At 32.9% G+C, this 16,393-nt stretch overlaps 1 protein-coding gene across 3 annotated transcripts in view; it reads right to left on the bottom strand.

Annotated features, from left to right (window-relative positions):
* Positions 1-16,393, bottom strand: part of LOC126889986 (dystrophin-like protein 1) — a 549,346-nt gene that overhangs the window by 13,026 nt on the left and 519,927 nt on the right. For all 3 annotated transcript variants that reach the window (XM_050658783.1, XM_050658782.1, XM_050658781.1), the window contains one exon: positions 4,628-4,777. In XM_050658783.1, coding sequence (XP_050514740.1) covers positions 4,628-4,777 — 150 coding nt within the window. The remainder of the gene's footprint in view (positions 1-4,627; positions 4,778-16,393) is intronic.

Raw genomic sequence — 16,393 nt, 5'->3', positions numbered from 1 at the left:
AGTTTTGAGAAAAACGCGTTTAAAGTATTGTCAACTTTTATTTTCAATTTCTTTTTTGTCTGTCAAATGGTAAAGTGATGCACACTGAAATATGTTTTTAAATCGCGGAGTAATTTACAAAAGAAAATAAGAACAGATGATGAACGTTTCTCACTGCGCTCAAGCGCGTTGGCACGAACTTGCTATAAAACGAGTCGAAGGTAGGGAGGTAGGGAGACAGTGTTAAATAGCCCTAGCTTCGATTCGATTTGCAGCAGGTTCGCGCCAGCACTCTTGAACGTAGTGAACAACGGCAAACAGCTGTTTTTATTTTCCTTTGTAAATTATTCCGCGATTCAAAAAGATATTCCGGTGTGCATCATTTTACGATTTGAAAGACAAAAAAGAAATTGAAAATAAAAGTTGACAATACTTTGAACTCGTCGTTCTCCTCAAAACTTCTTTTTTCAGAGGCTGTAGACATTGTTGCTCGAAAACTACTTGACCGACCCACCTATAATTTTGTATATATTTTCTTTAGACATTCCTTGAGGTAAAGCTGTCGAGATATTTTTTGTTGTATGTTTATTTTTTGTTTAAGGCTATGGGTACATAATTCGCAAATATTTTACGTGTATCCCTACTTTTTCTGTCTTTACACGGCAAATTACGTGTAGTAAAATTCACACTGGTATGGATATGTAAACATTACTAGAATGTCATTCTACTTGAAAATGTCATCATTAATTTAAAGAGATGGGTTTTGAATGTTCTTGGATAAATGTTATTTTTATAATTGGAAATTATTAATTCAGTTAATAAATGTGATAATTTTTTCACTAACTATGTATTCAGTGATTGTAATAAGTTATTTGTACAACAAAGACTAATACTCAATCGAGAAAAGAGGAAAAGTGTTAAAGTGATTTTTTAATAATATATTGTTATGGAACGCTTACAATTTTGAACATCTTTAACAACAAAATACTTGGATCACAGAATATATTATCCTGATGTATTCTCTGCTCGGATCTTCCACAAGTAATACAGAATAAATAACTTTTTATTAAGTTCACGTCTTAAATCAATTATTTATCAAATATACTATATTAGTATAGTATAGTTGATCCAAAAGATGGCATAACCCAGACATCCAAAGTGAAAGTTATCCTTCAACACCAAATTGTTCTATATGGTCCACACAATGTCCAGAAAAAAGTCACACCATTTTGAGCGTCGGGTTTGGGGAGGAGAGGGGGGAGAAATCGGTAAATTCGTAGTTTTTTAAGTTTTTCGCCAATATTTCTAAAACTATGCGGTTTAGCATGAACAACCTTCTATACAAAATTGTTCTACATTAAATTTGAAATAAAAAAGGCCCTATGCATAATATTTCTAAAATGAATGGTTCCAAAGTTACGGAGGTAGTATAGTATAACTGGTCCAAAAAAAGGCCTAACCCAAACATCCAAAATAAAAGTTTTCCTCCAACACTAAAATGTTCTATATGGTCCACATATTGTTCAGTAAAAAGTTACACCGTTTTAAGCGTCCGGTTTGGGAGGGAGATGGGAGAGAAGCCGGTAAATTAGTAGTTTTTTTACGGTTTTCGTCAATATTTCTAAAACTATGCTTTAACGTAAACAATGTTATATATACAAATGTTCTACATGAAATTTAAAACAAAAAATGTTCTATACACAATTGTTATAAAATCAACGGTTCCAGAGTTAAGGAGGGTGAAAAGTCGAGGTTTTCGATACTTTTTATATTTTTTGTGCAATATTTATGATATAACTATACCAAAAACCCAGACATCCAAAGTAAAAGTTATCCTCCAACACCAAATTGTTCTATATGGTCCACATAATGTTCAGAAAAAAGTCACACCATTTTGAGCGTCGGGTTTGGGGGGGGGGGGAGAGGGGGGAGAAATCGGTAAATATAAAAAGTATCGAAAACCTCCACTTTTCACTCTCCGTAACTCTGGAACCGTTGATTTTATAACAGTTATGTATAGAACCTTTTTTGTTTTAAATTTTATATAAAACATTTTTCTATAGAACATTCCTTACGCTAAAGCACAGTTTTAGAAATATTGACGAAAAACGTAAAAAAACTACTAATTTACCGACTTCTCCCCCATTTCCCCCCCAAACCGGACGCTCAAAATGGTGTAACTTTTTACTGAACAATATGTGGACCATATAGAACAATTTGGTGTTGATGGAAAACTTTTACTTTGGATGTCTGGGTTAGGCCTTTTTTGGACCAATTAGACTATACTACCTCCGTAACTTTGGAACCGTTCATTTTAGAAGGGTTATGCATAGGGCCTTTTTATTTCAAATTTAATGTAGAACAATTTTGTGTAGAGGGTTGTTCATGCTAAACCGCTTGGTTTTAGAAATATTAACGAAAAACGTAAAAAACAACGAATTTGCAAATTTCTCCCCCCTCTCCCCCCCAAACCCGACGCTCAAAATGGTGTGACTTTTTTCTGAACATTATGTGGACCATATAGAACAATTTCGTGTTGGAGGATAACTTTCACTTTGGATGTTTGGGTTTGGGTCTAACTATACCATACTATATATCAATAATATTTAATCAATAACTCAACATATTCCCGGTGCAATGTCAAATATTTAAAATTGTCACTGATTGTTAGTGTCTGACTGACAATATATGCTGACAATATTATATTCGGCTGAGTGCGTTGTAAGACAAAGATAGATTTTGAAAATATTACCACGGTATTGTGTTTATTTTTTTCGAATCCTGAAAAAACCAATAAATATTTTTGAAAAATTTAAACGCAGAATGAAAGACTAAATTATTACCGAGGGCCGAAAGTCCCTTAGAATAAAAAAGTTTATTTTGAATGATATATTTGAAATTAAAAATCACACTAAATTTTGTCTTAGTTTTTCACCCCTGTAACTTATTAAAATAAACATTATAGAAGTTCTCAGGGACTTTCGGCCCTCGCTAATAACGTGATCTTTCATTCTGCGTTTAAAATTTTCAAAAATACTTATTAGTTTTCTCAGGATTCGATAAAAATGAATCCCCATTTGAATAGCATTGCAGTCGAAAATACGTACTTACCGATCCTCTTGTTACTTTTCACCCTTTTTTACAAAAAAAAAATCGTTATTTTGATTTCTGAGTGGTATCAAATAGTCAAAATTAGATAAAACTAAAAAACTTGACAGCGTTACCTCGAGAAACTCATAAGCTAATAAAATCTTTTTAAATTTTTTGTTTACCATAATTCAATGATGAGTTCTTATGTCCAGCGCAAAATTCAATATATTTTGAGGTGTCTTTTAAAACTTTGCCACCGTTGGCTTATTTTTCAGTATTTTTCCTTGAATTTTTTCTTGAGTAATTTATGAATTGTACTGAATATTTGACCTCGGACTTCCGGTTTTATAGTTACAACCGGAAGTACTGTTTTAAAGTCGCCGACATAGTACAAGCGATATATTATTCGACGCGCTTTAGCAAAACAAGGACAAATAAATACTTCCGATTTCATGCCTGTCTGTCCGTCTGTCCGCGAATATAACTGCTGCGATATTAAAACAGATATAATGACAAATGAGGTGTCAAATGAAAGCTTATATCCCAAGGGCGGTGTTAAAGATGAGAAATTTTACCTCGGACTTCCGATTGAAAGGCGTTGGACATGTCAACCGCAGAAGATCGAACGAGTGTCCATAGTGGCGCAGCTCCTCCTACGTACGACCACTACACTAGGCACCATAAGACGAGCGAGGAGAATCATAAAATCAGTTCTTCATGACGTACTGAATCAAGAAGAACCCAAAACGGCAGAGATGCAATGGATTGAATTGGAACTTAGCCGAGGTGGACACCTCCCTTTTGAAGAGGCGTTTTTTCGGAACCGTATCCGCAGCGAGCGGAAGTGACCAGTTGCCATCTCTGATCTGGGGACGATGGATGGGCAACTGTTTGTCGCTGTTTGATTGTTATCGCATTGGATTGAAATGTGATAAGCTACGAGTCTGAATATGTAGATAGATTGATTCCGTGTAGCGAGATTGATATTGTATACATCGTGTTGTGTATTGTGTATTGTATTATTCTAATATTGTTATTATGTTTTGATGACAGTAATACGTATAATGTTATTTTTCCTTTGCAGAAGATAGAGTTTTATATTACATTTTATTTATTTTGAACTGTATAACAATATCCTAAATATACTTACTTTGTTTTTAACTTGTGTTTTACTGAGTCTGTCATCCTAAAAGAGCTACCCGTCACAAACTGGCGCCCGAGCAGGGGCCACTCACAGAATGAGTGGCCCGCAGAATTCTGAAAAATGTTGAAATACGAAACACCCAACCGTAGAATGAGAAACAACGTTTTATGAGAACTTTTCTGGTTGAAACGAAAAGAGTGATAGATAGAAAATATAAAAGTGAACCAAAAGATCCAAAAAATGAGAAGGTTAAAGTCTTTACGAATTACATACAGTGAACAATTATAATATTCGTAAACTTGGTAACTCATATTACATTTATAACAATTTCCTTCTTTGACTACTAGCTTTTCTGTTATAACATCAAAATTTAAAACAGCTTATTATGTGTGTAAATTTTATTTACATACATACCTGGGGCATTGCCATCTGTGGAGGAGTGGGCTGTTGACCAGATTTTTCGTTTCCTTGAAGGTGGGCTACTAGTGCTGCTATATGATCCAGGAGTTCTCTGTTATGGATTAGAAGTTGATGTGTTCTTGCTTGAGCTTCGAGTCTCGCACTCTAAAAAAGCAAAATTTACACGATTATTTTATTCAATGCAACAATGGTACGATACAAAGGTGTAAAAATGGACGTCAAGAAAAAAAATCACAATAGGTACGATAACAGTATCAATTATAACATATGCAAGAAAAATCTCGTTGGACTGACGATTTCAAGAAAATTAGATGCAAAGTGCTCAAAATGGATCACAATGGACAAAAATTAGGGAGGCCTATGTCCAGCAGTGGAGACAAAAGGCTGGATGATGATGATAAAGCAAAAACTGGACAATTGGGGAAAACAATTCTGGAAAGTGGAAAATAAAATGGGTCAGGTTAAGAAATGAAGATATCAGATAACTTAAAAAACAGAAACCTATTACTATGTACATCAAATAGAAGCAAATGTTCTGGTTCGGACGTTTTAATAAAATGAAACCAAAAATAAGAATAAATAAAAACAAGACGAATATTTGGGAAGATTTGGGAAGAAGAAGGAAAACAAGAAGGAAAAGACTCAGAAAAAAATAGATGAAGAGATCTGATCGAAGAAATAAGAAGGAATAAAAGGAAAAGTATTAAAGAATTAAGGACGATGGTCAAAAATAGACACACATGGAAAAATGGGCAAAGGAAGAATCGTAGTCCCAATCCAACGCCTGAGAGGATAAAAGGGTATGAAGAAGAAGAATAGTTTTATTAACATTTCAATTGCTATTTATTTTATTTATTTTATTAGTAGATGGCGACCACAATTTAATAGTAATAGTTTATGTACACCCGTGAAACTTTTGTTTAAATTTGTACACCCCTGTGAATAATAATCGCAATTATTATACGTTCGTGTTGAATAAGGCTTACAATACCGGGATTCCGGGATCCCGAATACCGGAATTCCGGACGATTTTTGTCCGGTATTAAAAACCAGTATTTATGTAAAAATACCGGTATTTTGGTATTACATTAGTTGATAAAAATTGAATTTATACACAATTTAAATTTAATTTCAAATAATATTAATTAATTACAATAAGTTTTTTTAAGATAAACAATTTCGTTGTAAGTATTAAAATCTGCAATGCCACATTTCGCAAGAAATAATAACCCGATGGAATTTAGGAAAAAATACAAATCCACTTTCCCTGAACTTTATTATTTGGCTATTCGCACTGCGCGTCTCCCCTCTATAGGACTTTTCATCGATTGTCATTTGTTTCGAGCTTCTGTTATATGTTGTATAATCTGTGTATAATATTAATATACACGGATTATACGACATTTGACAGAAGCTCGAAACAAATGACTGTGAATGAAAAGCCCTATTTACAGTCACGTGACACGCTGTCAGATTTTGTAAGGAAGTTTTAACATCGAGTCTTATGGGATTATTTTGTTAAACTTGAATATTTTATTTTGTAGTCATAATAACCGAATACAATTATTAGAATTCATTAGTTATTAATTTATAGTGTAATTTAGAGTGCAACAAAAATATTTTCTTTTTCGTTAATAAAGATTTATTGACATAAAATGCGATAGTGAGGTTATGTATAATTATCAAACTGATAATCAATATTGGAAAGTAAAGAATTTATATCAGATTAAGTGCGTTTTTATTTTCTGTTTATATTAATACATAATATCACTAGCGTGACACGGCATTTTTCTTTAATGTTCCATTTAAACATACACAAAGCGTCCTTACAAACTTTCATAAAACCGCCACCATGAGCAGGTCGGTCGATTTTGCTTTGACACTTTGTTAACGCTCGGAGCGAATAAGATATTTGTCAATACCTAACACATCAGTACCTTGCGAAAGAGTATTTTCAAAGTCTGGGCAGTTAACAAACCTAAAAAGAAATCGTTTATCGCCCAAAAATTTGGATTAAGTTTTATTTTTAAACAGCTTGTTTCAGAATTTCATATATTATTTGTTAATACCTATAGCAAGTCGGGGCAGCTTTACCTATTGTGCAGGGTGTGCGGTGCACACGGGCGCCGGGATGTTGGGGCGCCGAGCGCCAAAGAGCGGGTCCGTTACTTTGGGTTTCAACATAAAATATGCTTTAAAACGATTAATGAAAAATTACGTTGGATGCTACTATACACCTTTGGATGTTTTAAATTACTTGTATACAAACAAATTACTTTCAGTGTTCCCAAATTTGTTCACTGCTCTTAGAATTTACCCCACACTGCCAGTAGCGCACAGTGAAAGATCATTTTCTAAATTAAAAATAATTAAAAATAAATGATCTAAGGTCAACACTGTCGCAAAGTCGATTGACAAATTTATCACTCATAGTAAGTATTGGACATAAAATAAAAATTGAAGTCTTCTTCTTCATCTTCTTTTTGTATAGACATAACTCTGTCTGTTTTTTCAATGTGCCTCTCATCTCCGCTGTTTCGAGCAATCTTTTTGTCCTCTCTGTGTCGGGTCGTGTTTCTGCCGCATATGTCATTATTGATCTGATGACTGTTTTGTAAATTCTGCCTTTCATTTCTTTTCCGATATTTTTATTTCTCCATATTGTGTCATTCAGGCAACCTGCGGTTCTGTTTGCTCTATTCACTTGATCTTCCACTTCTGTTTCGAGCCTTCCGTAGCTAGATTGTGTGATGCCTAGGTATTTAAACTCCATCACTTGGTCTATTATCTGACCTTCCAGCTCCAATTTACATCTTATTGGATCTGCTGTTATAACCATGCATTGTGTCTTTTGTGAGGAAATTAACATGTTAAATTTTCTGACGATTATGTTGAATTGGTGCAGCATACGTTGTAAATCATCTTCACTTTGAGAGATTATCCTTTTTTAGTTCTTACTTTTTTTTATTACTTCGTCCATGATCAGGTTGAACAATAAAGGACTCAAGGAATCCCCCTGTCTTATACCATTGCCGGCTTAAATTGGGTCAGTTAGTTCATCTTTCACTTTTACTTTTATTGTGTTGTTCTGGTAGATGTTTTCTATCGTTTTAATTATTCCCAGAGGTATATCTCTCGAGTATAACAAGTGGATAACGTCCTTTAATGTGACCCTGTCAAATGCTTTCTTAAGGTCCACGAAACATAAATATGCCGGTTTGTTGTATTCCAACGATTTCTCTTGAACTTGCCTCATTATAAATATAGCGTCAGTGCATGACCTTCCCGACCTAAAACCTTGTTGTTCTTCTGCTAATGTTATAATTTCATTCAATTTGTTTGTTATTACTTTTGATGTGAATTGAATTGAAATTTTGTTGAAAATTGAAGTAAGTGATATTATTCAAGATTTTGCTAATGCAAAAGCACGAAAAGTAACTTTTTTATAATTATTATATGTTGTAATAATATGTGCGCCGTGTAATAATTCGTTAATAAATTATTATTTTTTAAATAATCAAATCTGTCAAATTTCCTCAACCTATTTTTAACCTTACCTCATAGATAAAAAGTTAATTTTTAATTAAATCTTTTTAACAGATTTGGGTACGTTGTTCTGTCGCCGTGAATCCTATTGGCTCCCGTCATCATTTAATATTGCAATATTTGCATCTGGATTTTGGTTTACATTATAAGGGTACCTAATACCCTCTAATAATCCATGTACTAGTACTAGGTAGGTACCTATTCGACTATTCCATTTTCACTGCGCGTCCACCAAAGGGCGCCAGGGCATCGGCTGCACACAGGCGCTACATGGGCTAGAGCTGCCTCTAAACAAGTCAATATAACAACTGAGATAAGTAAAAATATAACTAGTAAATTTTTTATTAATAATACCGGTTTTAATACCGGTATCCCGATATTTCAAATTTCAAATATCAAATACCGGTATTCAGATTTTAGTTCGGTATTGTAAGCCCTATCGTTGAATAATAGATGGATCCTTTATGAACAGATTGTAACTTCTCTATAGTAGATTTTACTTCATTAAACAGTAAAATCCCATCATGTATATATGCAACAAGGAAGTACATACTCAACACAATTGCTGCAGTTATTTACATCTCCGTATTTCCTGTACAATTGGATGAGACAAAAAATCGAGGTGTGAAAGTGCAACCCACAAACATAGGTGTGCATTTGATTTATTGGCTTCGGTTCATGGTGCTCTGGTGCCGATTGTTACACGCGATATTTGACGTGTAATATATTAATAGGCCACAAAGGAATGAATCCAATTAGAAAATTATGTGTTGCTTCAATAAATCCTAGGTATTATTATCGTTCTGTACTCTGCGTGATTCATTAATCAATTTACACTTCGATTGGTTTCAAATTTATACCAGAATATTGTTTTTAGTTTTTATGCCGTTTTAGTGGGTAACTTTTCCCTTTATAAGATTCATATGGTAAGCGTTCATCTGTATTTAATGGACATATTTTCCACATGGACAATTATTACATATCTATATTGGTTTCATTGTATATTTACTCCAGGGAAATAAGCTAGAAATAGACCATGTTCGGGACACTCAAAGATCCAGATAGCTGACTACTTTTTTAGTTATTGTATACCTATAGGATGAAAACCTACCTGTTTCCTGCCTAGAGTTTGCGTCCGATTTTTAATTATTAACAATTTAGTGCAAAAATCGCGACTTTTTCGATTTTTAGCCGCCCATTCAAAAGCTAAATAGTTAACATAAAATTACAAAATTTAATTTTTTATAACATTGAAAAACCTTCAAAATGTCGATTCTTGAAAGTTAAAAAATGAATTTGTTGCTACACAAACTGCAAAATAAGTGAAAATCGTTATTTGTTAATAACTTTTACTAAAACTTTCTTAGAACTTTAATGTTTTACCCAAAGTTGGGTATTGGAGTGCTTAACACACCCGCAAAATTTGAGACCGATCCATTAATTAGTTTAAGAGTTATTTTGTTTATCCCAGAGACCTTTATTTTGCACTAACATAAGACAGAAATTAATGAAGATAGGGCAGTTCTGCGTATCCCAAATGAAAGTAGCAAACTAATGCTATCAAAATGTACTAAAAATAAACAAATTATCTAATATAGTCTAAAATCCTAATGTAAAAGACAATTTTTCAAATTTTGTAGTTTATAAACATTTAGAATAACTTTAAAAATATTGTCCGTAGCAAAAAATCCTTTTCCATATTGAAAGGCTGATATTTTACACGAATTTTTAAAAATGTAGTTCAATTGGTGACTAATCGTGGTAAGTGAAGGGGGAGCTGGGAGCCGACAAATGCACGAGTTCAAAAACTAAAAAAGTCAACTTAAAACTACATAATTTTCTATATCTTGGGATCTACTAAATATATTTTGATCGTAATCTTTCTGTATATTACAAATATGCAACTTGTCTAGAAATTTATTAATTAATAAACAGTCTAATTTGTTTAAACAATTTTTCAAAAAATAATTTTTTCCCAAAAATCCATTATTTTAATCACACTATCATTATTAATGATAGAAAAAGTTAAGGTATACTTTAATAAATAAATTATCTTCAATAAATAATTATCTAATAACAGTAATTTATTTATTAAAGTGTACTTTAACTTTTTCTATGATCATTAATGATACTATGATTAAAAAAATAGATTTTTGTAAAAAAAATATTTTTTCAAGAATTGTTTAAACAAATAAGACTGTTTATTAATTAATAAATTTATAAACAAATTGCATATTTGTAATGTACGTAGAAATTACATACGAATTAAAAAAAGAAAGATTAAAATCCATTGAGTTGATCCGGAGATACAGAAAATTGTATTAGTTTGAAATTGCTTTTTCGGTATTTTAACGCGGTGGATTTGTAGGTTCCCCCTAGTAATCGTTTGAACATCATTTTTGAAAAATCGTAGAGGGTGCTGTGAATGTACCATGTTTGTGCAAATTTTTTAAGAAACAATACAAATCCCATTCTTTAAAATGGCGTTAAGAGGAAACAGTAGCGATCAACAGGTAGCAACAAACGCGTTCCAAGATTGCGGCTCTAATTTTGAATATTTTGTCGAGATATTTGGCACACATATTCGTAATATAATAAAGAATAGCGGTACAGAGCCCAATTTCAGAAATATGTTAGTATGTGGAAATTACTCTACAACTAAATAAAATATTGAAAAAAGGAGCCTGTACCGCCATTAAGAAAGACAAAAAAATACACTTTCTTCAAATAAACTTTTTTATCCTATGCCTAGATTTTGTGTAATCTTGGAACTACTAAAAATCGATTTTTTTATAACAAGAAATCGAACGTCACTGACTTGGCAACATTTCGCGCCTATGTGTATAAAAATTATTGTTTTTGATAGTTTAAACGTCACTGTCAGTGCCGAATTACCGACGCACTGTTGCCTTACTTTTGAAAGTTCGCAGAACTTTCGCAATATTGGACCACGTGTGTTGCCACCTGTTGATCGCTACTGTATCACCTTAATGAGATTCCTTTATTATTATAAACAAATTAGCTGTGAATTAAAAAAAAACACATGGCTAACTTTGTCCCAAATGAACCCAGGCTAATTTTTTTATTTGAAAATGTGTGTTAAAATACTAGCTTTTCGAATATATAAAAAAATTGTTTCTACGGATAACATTTTTAAAGTTATTCTAAATGTTTATATATTACAAAATTTCAAAAATTTGGCATTGGGATTTTTGACTATATTAATTAATTTTTTTATCTTTTTTTAATACATTTTGATGCTATCACTCTTCTACTTTCATTTGGCATACTCAGTATTGCCCTATCTTCATTATTTTCTGTCTTATGTTATTGCAAAATAAAGGTCCCTGCGATAAACAAATAGAACAATTCTTAAACTAAGTAATGTATCGGTCTCAAATTTTGAGAGTTTGTTAAGTACCCCAATACCCATCTTTGGGTGAAACACTAAAGTTCTAAGGTAGTTTTAGTAAAAGTTATTAACAAACAACGATTTTCACTTATGTTGCAGTTTGCGTAGCAACAAATTAACTTTTTAACTTTCAAAAATCGGCATTTTAAAGGTTTTTCAATGTTCTAAAAAAAAACTGAATTTTGTAATTTTATGTCAACTATTTAGCTTTTGAATGGGTTGCAAAAAATCGAAAAAATCGCGATTTTTGCACTAAATTGTTAATAATTAAAAAACGGACGTGAACTCTAGGCAGGAAACAGGTAGGTTTTCTTCCTTTAGGTCTACAATAACTAAAAAAGTGGTCAGCTACCTGGATCTTTGAGTGTCCCGAGAAAATCCTTATTTCTCAGGACTAATTGGTCAATTGGTTCATTCATCGTAAGGTGCATACTGACTTGACAGAACTTACAATAGTTTTGTTCTAGCAAACAGTCAAACTAGTCAGAAACCGTCAGCAAACAGTTGGTCAGTGAGAGAACATAATACAGTCACCAGTGCTATCCTTAAAACTGATACTAGAACAAACCTAATAGACGCTCACATCTTCGAAAAGGTTGAAACGTTCAAAAATTTGGGAGTATTAGTGAACAGAAGAAATGAAAGTGTAGATATGAAAAGAATATTTCAAGAGGGAAATAAAGCGTTCCACAGAAATAAAAAATGTTTAAAGATAAGAAGTCGAAACACATAAATGAAAATCTACAAAACGACCATAATACCAATAGTGGTATACGCTTTAGAGACATTTACACTAACAGCAAGAAAAGAAGAACAACTTTTTGGAACAAGTTTTTGAGAGGAAAATATAAGAAAAATACTAGGACCGAAGAGGGAAAACGAATAGGATGCAAGACAATCATATCCAGAGACAAACCTAAAGTGAGATGGAGACAACAAGTGGAAGAAAACTTGAGAAGTAGGGAAATTAGAAATATGGGAAGAACAATCAAAGAGAGAAAAGAATGGAGAAAAGTAGTGGAAACAGCAGTCACACTAGCAACTGTAAAACCAAACCCAGAATGGCACCATCCTCCACACGAAAAGGAACTTCAAGTGAAAACAGCTTTGGCTTCCTCGGGAGCGAATAGGCTGTATGTATACATATATACAATGCATAACCAATAGAAAAATACTTAATATTTCAAAAACTAATAAACAACAGGAAAACTAGTTCATGTATTTACATTTTCCTGGCATGCGGAAACTTGTATATTCGCACTACATTAATCGAGTAAAAATATGAAGACCACTAAAAACTTCACTTTTTATTAAGAACAAAACAAGCAATATGATCCATTTTCTTTAGACTTCCGAGATCTGACATCACATAATATGTCACCTGCTTCAGATTTGTGACACAATGTGAAAAAGATATTCTAAATTTATCGTCTAACATCAGGTTGATTTGCATGAAATATTGGTTTTCTTATCTATAAATAAATTCAGAAAAATATGATGCTAGAAGTCTACGTCGTGTGCCAAAATTTCGGTTGTAGGAACATAGAACAGGATTTATTTATATTTATTATTGTCTACATAAAGTCAATATAACTTGTTTTTAAACCTTTAGGTTCTTTGAAAACAAACAATAAAATGTTATATGTCAAATTTACAAATGGAAATCGATTTTTTACAATTTAATAAAATGTAAATGTCAAAGCAGTACAGGTTGATTGGCCTCCATCTAAAATTATCATCATTTTTAACCACTCTAGTCGCATTTTTATCTGTTTTCTTTGAATAGTTTTCATAAACCATTGAACTGTACCAAGCTTTCTACTATACTTTTGAATAAAAAAAAAATAGTAAAAAATAGTTTTAAGGGTAAAAAAGGGTTTGTCACGATCTTAGGGCAAAACTACAAATCCAATCGAAAAATGTTAAATAGCAAAGTTGTAAGTAGTAAAACGATCTACGACTTTTGTATTTACCCTTTTTTCAAATATTAAAGTGTAAATAAAAAACTCAAAACCTCAGAAAGTGTGAAAAATTCAACTAACCGAGTTTTTAGTTTCTTATTTTGTTCTTCCACAGAAACAATTTTTAAGTCATAGGTCTGGATCCCGCGTACCAAAACAAAGTTGATTAATAGCAAGCTGAAAATTTGTTAATAGCTTAAGGGTGTCTAGTCGGACAAACTTTGATATATTGGAACACTGGAACGGGGGAAGTTTTAATTGTGTAACAGGTTAAAAATTTGGAACGTCAGACTACGAAAACGTCAGATGTATTTTGTCCGACAGAACTTCCAATTGATTTGTTACCCTTTCATTAAACTCTCATGCAAAAATCAGAATGCTATTACTAACCAACATGATTCCTGACATTTGACATGTTCTTTGTGTTCCACTCATTCAAATGCCCAGTTGGTGATAAACGCCAGTCTGATTTTTGCATGTGAGTTTATTGAAAGGACAACAAATCAATTGGAAGTTCTGTCGGACAAAATACATCTGACGTTTTCGTAGTATGACGTTCCAAATTTGTAACCTGTTCCACCATTAAAACTTCCCCTGTTCCAGTGTTCCCATATATCAAAGATTGTCCGACTAGACACCGTTACGCTATTAACAAATTTTCAGCTTGCTATTAATTAACTTTTTTTTCTTATGCGGGATCGAGACCTATCAAGAAATTTGAGAAAACTTATCTTTTATATCCCAATAAAACTGTATTTTTTGTTTATAATATTTATTTTTGCCCTTATTTTAATAATATCGAAAAAGCAGCCTAATTTTCAATCGAAAATTCTAACGTCAAAATATTCAATATACTAGATACTGACATTATTGAGTAGTTATTGGTAGTGTCCTCAATTTTATTTTTAACTAAATTCAGAATATTATTAAAACATTAAAATCTATGACATAACAATTATTAATAACTTCTTCTTCCTTAGTTTTTTTTATTTTTAGTGGTCGCTATCCTACTCTTCTTCGCCACTCATTTCTGTCCATGCATTTAAATATCTTCTTCATTTAAACCTTCCTCTCTCTAATGCAACGCCTTAATGAATGCTGACATGAATCATACATGAGGACTGAAGATTAGTTTGAAGAAAACTAAATGCATTATCATGACTAGAATAGAAAATGCAAACAGCCAATAGATTATTGAAGGTACTGTAATTGAAATCGTGGATACCTATGCAAGACAAAATTCGAGAAAAGAAGAATGAGAGATAGACGAAGAATATCCTGGCTTAAGAACTTTGAATGGTTTGAATGGAGTAGTGCAGAACTATTTAGAGCAGCAGTCAACATGCTCGGCATAACCAAGATGATTTTCAACCTTCGATAGAAGATGGAAAGATACTTGACGGAACTGTTTAAAGGAAAGGAAAATAATAATCAAAACAATAACCTACCTGAATTAAGACACGAAATAGAAATCAGTTTTCGGGAAGTAGAGATTGCCATAAATTCACTCAAAAACAGAAAGTCACCAGGACCAGACGAAATAACCAACGAGCTTCTAAAATACGGAGGAGAAAGTATAACCCTAGAGATGACAAAACTCATGCAAAAACTAATATTGCACTGCTAGTGCCAGTGCACTACTAAGATACCAGACACATGGAGAAACAGCACATGATACCAATGTTCAAGAAAGGAGACAAAGAAGACCGCAACAATTATAGAGGTACAAATCTACTGAACACCGCACTTAAGCTAACCACAAAAGTCCTAACCAACAAAATCAATAAACTAACAACTTTATCAGATGAACAACAAGGATTCAGATCCGGAAGATCCTGCGTAGAAAAGGCCATTGAGTACAATAAACCAGCATATCTATGTTTTATAGATCTGACAAAGGCTTTCGATCGCATCCAAGTCGAAGACGTCTTACATTTACTGTATAGAAAAAACATACTAATCAATATTATACAAACCATCGAAAACATTTATTTTCATAATCGAATACAGGCAAAGATAAATGGAAAACTAATGCAGTTTATACCAGTCAGACAAGGTGACTCATTAAGGCCACTGCTCTTTAATATAATAATGGACGAAATAATAGAAGCAGTACGTAAAGGTCATGGTTACAGAATGCGGAACAAAGAAATCCAAATATTATGTTATGCAGACGACGCCGCAATAATCGCCGAGACAGAAGACGATCTCCAAAGATTAACACACATCTTCAATACAACAGCCAAGAAATACAATATTTGATAATATCAGCAGAAAAAACCAAATGTATGACAACATCTAAATACCCACTACGATATAAAATCGAAATTGATGGGGAAATAATAAAGCAGGAAGCAAGGTTTAGATATCTGGGAATAGATATAACCAGTTACGGAGATGTTGAAGAGGAAGTACGACAACAAAGCTTAAAAGCAAGTAAAGCGGCGGGATTCCTTAATGACACAATCTGGAAGAACAAACACCTAAGACAAGACACAAAAGCAAGAGTCTTTAAAGAAGCAATTAGACCTATATTGACATACACGGCGGAGACAAGACCTGACACATCAGGGAAAAGTCTGTTGGATAGGGAGAGAAGCGAAAACATAAGAAGATAATGCAATGTAGAAGACCTAAATGGATGGGTGACAAAACGGAAACAGGAGTGGAACGAACACATTAGTAGAATGGCAGAGGATAGGATAGTACTAATAGCACGAGATAAGTCACCAAATGGACGAAGAAGTATTGGCAGACCAAGAAAAAGATGGTGCGATAACTTAAATAATTTAGCAGGCTAATATTGAAGAAGAAACACGCTTTAAAGCCTACATACACGAA

This window comes from Diabrotica virgifera, chromosome 8 (assembly GCF_917563875.1).
Source record: "Diabrotica virgifera virgifera chromosome 8, PGI_DIABVI_V3a".
In the NCBI taxonomy this organism is placed as follows: domain Eukaryota; kingdom Metazoa; phylum Arthropoda; class Insecta; order Coleoptera; family Chrysomelidae; genus Diabrotica; species Diabrotica virgifera.
This window is presented reverse-complemented; position numbering and strand designations above follow the sequence as displayed.